Consider the following 4,112-nt stretch of genomic DNA (forward strand, 5'->3'; position numbering starts at 1 on the left):
ATATTTATTATAATTTCAAAATTTGTATTTAGGATGAAGGATTGCGTTCTTTAGTTCCATCACCTTTAACGAAATTCGATAATCCCAGCCGAAAAATCCGAATTGATTCGATTGGAACACCAGCAGCTGAACCAGCACCAGAATCAGTGCCCAAAAAATCAAACAAAGTTAAACAAATGGTTGCATTCTTAGAATCCAAAAGCGCAAAATCGTCGGCCAAATGAAATTCTTTTTAATGCCCAAAAAGGGTAACACATTTTTGAAATAAATTGGTCGACATTTCGAAATTTTCATTAAACTAGTTTTATTTGGATGTGTATTTGGCCCACAGGGAGAGTGTAAGGTTCGGAAAGTGTACAGTGTACCACATCCCCACATTAACATGGCCAAAAAACCGTTGCTCTGTATTTTTCTATACTCTAAACGCATAGAAAAACGATTTTTAACGATTTCAAAATTGGGGTGATTGCAATACTTTACTGCACACAGTGGGTGTGCGGAAAAGTAATATATGAGCATCTGGCGAGATAGAGATGGCGCTTCTTAAATCGAGTCGCGTTCAAATACACTCGATTTTTAATCACCTTTGAGATTTTCTTTCCCATGCTTCAAATGATGGCATAGGAAAAGCTTCAGATATGATAAAAAATGTCCAAATGGTTAATTGTGTCCGTTTTTCGGCTCGATGAACGAATAATAATTGGGAGATAGCCGAATTATAATTTTCATCAAGTTTTCCATTCGTGTTCAATATAAGTGTCATTACTCCACAGATAAGTTGGTCTCTTGTGGCCACCCAGCACATTTTTGTATTTTTTCCATTCTGAAATTGTCTTGTTATCTGATCGAAAATTCGTTATCTTTGTAAAAGCAACTAAATATCAATGTATAAAATCCTTAGAATTCCTGAAAATTTATTCAGTTTTTGTTAAGCACATCAACGGCGAAGTCCAAAACTTCTATCTCAATCATTTTGACCGTAAAAATGGTTCAAATACTTCGAGTAAACATTTTACTCTTGTATATCATTTGGATCTTCCTCGTACCATCACATGGACTCAAGATCCATCCTGCACAGGAAGGTGAAGGACGGATCTTACGAGTGACCACCCGATACTTTGAACCATTCATGTACCGCGATCAATTCTACAAAGGAATCGATTTCAAACTAATCGAAACCATTGCGGAGAAGGAAGATATGGAGTTGAAAGTGTATTTCCATGACAATTTGATTACTACTGGCTTCAATCGACTGCTTGAGAAGTAATTTTTTTATCATATGAATTTTGACATGAATTTCTAATCGCATCGTTTCAATTCAGCAAATCTGACATTTTAATTGGTGGAATATTCCCCAATTTGACCAATCTGCATCCAACGACATCCATAATTTCTGTACCTTACTATCGTGACGAACTAATATGGTGCACACAAAAAGCTAAATATTTTCCATTGTTCATAAGCGTATCTCAGGCAATATCACCAGAATGCTGGTTAATATTGATATTTGGCATTGGCTATGTAACAGGGTTAATTTTATACATTTTCATTCAATTCGATTTGAAATATGAAAAACGAAATCAACTCGATTGGCACTATACAACTTGGCTCATTGCCTTACCAGCTGTCATTGGTGTTAATCAAAGATTTTATCCAAAATACCTCCCGTTACGGATATTTTATGGATTTATATTGATCATGAGCTTATTTCACTGGAATATTGTCTTCCATTATGGCGTTCGATTTATAAGGGAGCCTATTCAACGTCATCAAATTTCAACTGTAACCGAAATCATAGACGAGGATTTTCGTTTGGCTGGTTCTGCCGAAGTTTCTAATTTAATTGCATTCGATGACCGGGTAAGTTTGCGTGACATCATTACAATGATAGTAGTTTAAGTATAATATTTCCGTTTTAGTATTACAAATCCCAAATCGACTCATTTCTTGTTTGTCCAACAATTGGTTATTGTTTAGAGCATTTGAAGCGTGATGATAATTGGGATTTGGCTATCGGTGGCTCGCATCAACATATTTTGAACAGTCGATTATTTTCGCCGTCGAAAATCTTCTGTTTCGATAGAGAAGAGAACATTGCAACTTATCAGCCGGTGTTATTGATGCGAGAAGACTTCAAATTGAAGAAGAAAATTGAAAAAATCATTCGATATACATTTGAAGCGGGATTGTTTGAGAAATGGGATCGTGACAGTCAGTGGAAAAGAGAACGCCTCGTTCCATTTAAACTACATCCACAAGTCAAACTAGAAGAGTATTCTTTTATGTTTTTCTTTTTTATGGGCATCGGCCTACTTATATGCGTTGTGACACTATTCTGTGAGTTTATCATCAGTCGAATGATAAAACGAAATCCACAGTCTCGCATTTGGAGATATTTTGAACGCTTTTTTGATGGAAACAGACATTGCTTAAAAGATTTACCAGAGAAGTTCTCATTTAATAGAAGAAATTAAAGAGGTTTGTATAAAAAGTGAGCCTTTTTTGTGTTTGCCTCTCTCACTCGCATTGAAAACCACATTTGAGTTATATAGACGTCTCACTCCGTGCACAAGGTTCTTTTCTGAATGTGGCATAATCATAGAGTGAATGCACTGTGAACTCATAGGAGAGGATGGATTATATTTTGTAGTACATTATTCAAGGATAAAATATTCAGTCTATTCGTTGAAGGGGTTCAGGGATTTTATAATTCGTTATCTATGCTCTTCATTTGGATAACAATTTTAATCAACGGATGGGGAGGAATGTATCTAATTATTTCATAGCACTAGCATTTACTGTACTGTACACAAATGACAACTAACCTCAATATGAACAAAAATTGACATAAAACTCAATTTATCCGAAGTATCAACTGTTTTTGAGATAAATTTTAGTATGCATTTTTTCCGCTCAAATGCCAAAGTGATATAAGAAAGCACTTAAATATTTGACCGGAGAAAATCTGAACCAAAATTTATACTAAAAACAGTTGAGACTTCGGATAAATTGAGTTTTATATGTCAATTTTTGTTCATATTGAGGTTAGTTGTCATTTGTGTGTGTATTTAGGCACATGTTTGAACTACCTACTGTTTTGGTGTTATTTCTGTTTGGTTTTTCTGGTCTACGGTATATTTATGTACCACAAACCATTTTGCTTGTTCTAATCACGTACCAATTTGTCTGTATTTACTCAAAATTTTCAATAAAAATTGAACAGAAATAAAGCATTTTGGATTTTTATGAATCTCTGTAAATCATTTAAAATCTGAAATCAAGAATCTCATTGAAGCTTTGCTTCAACTTTGAATCTTCTTCAATCTGTGTGATTCTTCTCTCTCTAACCTCAAACGGATTAAATGCCAACTTGGTATTGTCCAGGCTGTGTGTTTTGAATGATTTCAGTAGGCACTGCTATTTCTAGCGCGATAGCTATGCTGTGTCTAAGTTTATGACATTTGACGCATTGCATACCGCATTGAAATCGGTGCCTGCCGTAAGCAGTGTGTGTTTATTATGCGGCAATAGCGATACCGTGTATTACGAAGCTTTCATGCATGTGTATTGATGGTTCACGGTATCGCTGTTGCCACGTCACGAACACACACTGCTTACAGCAGGCACCGATTTCAATGCGGTATGCAAATATCTTAAACTTGGCCACATACACACATCATTCTTTCTTCTTCTCTTTATTCACTTATTTGCATGATGGAGCTGATCGAAATGATACTTTAGGGCAGCCTGCATTCGGTTATCATCCCATCTAAATTGTCTTGCATGCCAATCACAAAAACAAAACCCACCGCATATTCTTTCAAAGTTATGAATGGTGGTGGTTTGTAAGGTAAAACTGGTTTTTTCTTCCGTTGACTATCACGGTTCCATTTTATAAATAATCCACCTTCGAATGCATTTTGGATGATATCGTCGATTCTTTCCTTCAGTTGGAATCTCTTCCGTGTTAAAAGTGCCGGCTGATAAGTTGCAATGTTCTCTTCTCTATCGAAACAAAAGATTTCCGACGGCGAATATGATTGACTGTTCAAAATATGTTGACGTGAACCACCAACAGCCAAATAACCATCAAGTTTCAATTGCTCCAAACA

At 35.7% G+C, this 4,112-nt stretch overlaps 1 protein-coding gene across 1 annotated transcript; it reads left to right on the forward strand.

Annotated features, from left to right (window-relative positions):
* Positions 1-590: 590 nt before the first annotated feature.
* Positions 591-2,819, forward strand: LOC116351775. The gene is made up of 3 exons (XM_031783912.1): positions 591-1,263; positions 1,323-1,860; positions 1,978-2,819. Exons 1-3 carry the CDS (start codon positions 986-988, stop codon positions 1,984-1,986), a joined length of 825 nt encoding a protein of 274 aa, XP_031639772.1. The 5' UTR covers positions 591-985; the 3' UTR covers positions 1,987-2,819.
* Positions 2,820-4,112: the final 1,293 nt, after the last annotated feature.

The sequence above is a fragment of the Contarinia nasturtii genome, unplaced genomic scaffold (genome assembly GCF_009176525.2).
Source record: "Contarinia nasturtii isolate CC-2019 unplaced genomic scaffold, AAFC_CNas_1.1 Cnas_scaffold_6258, whole genome shotgun sequence".
NCBI classification, from domain to species: Eukaryota; Metazoa; Arthropoda; class Insecta; order Diptera; family Cecidomyiidae; genus Contarinia; species Contarinia nasturtii.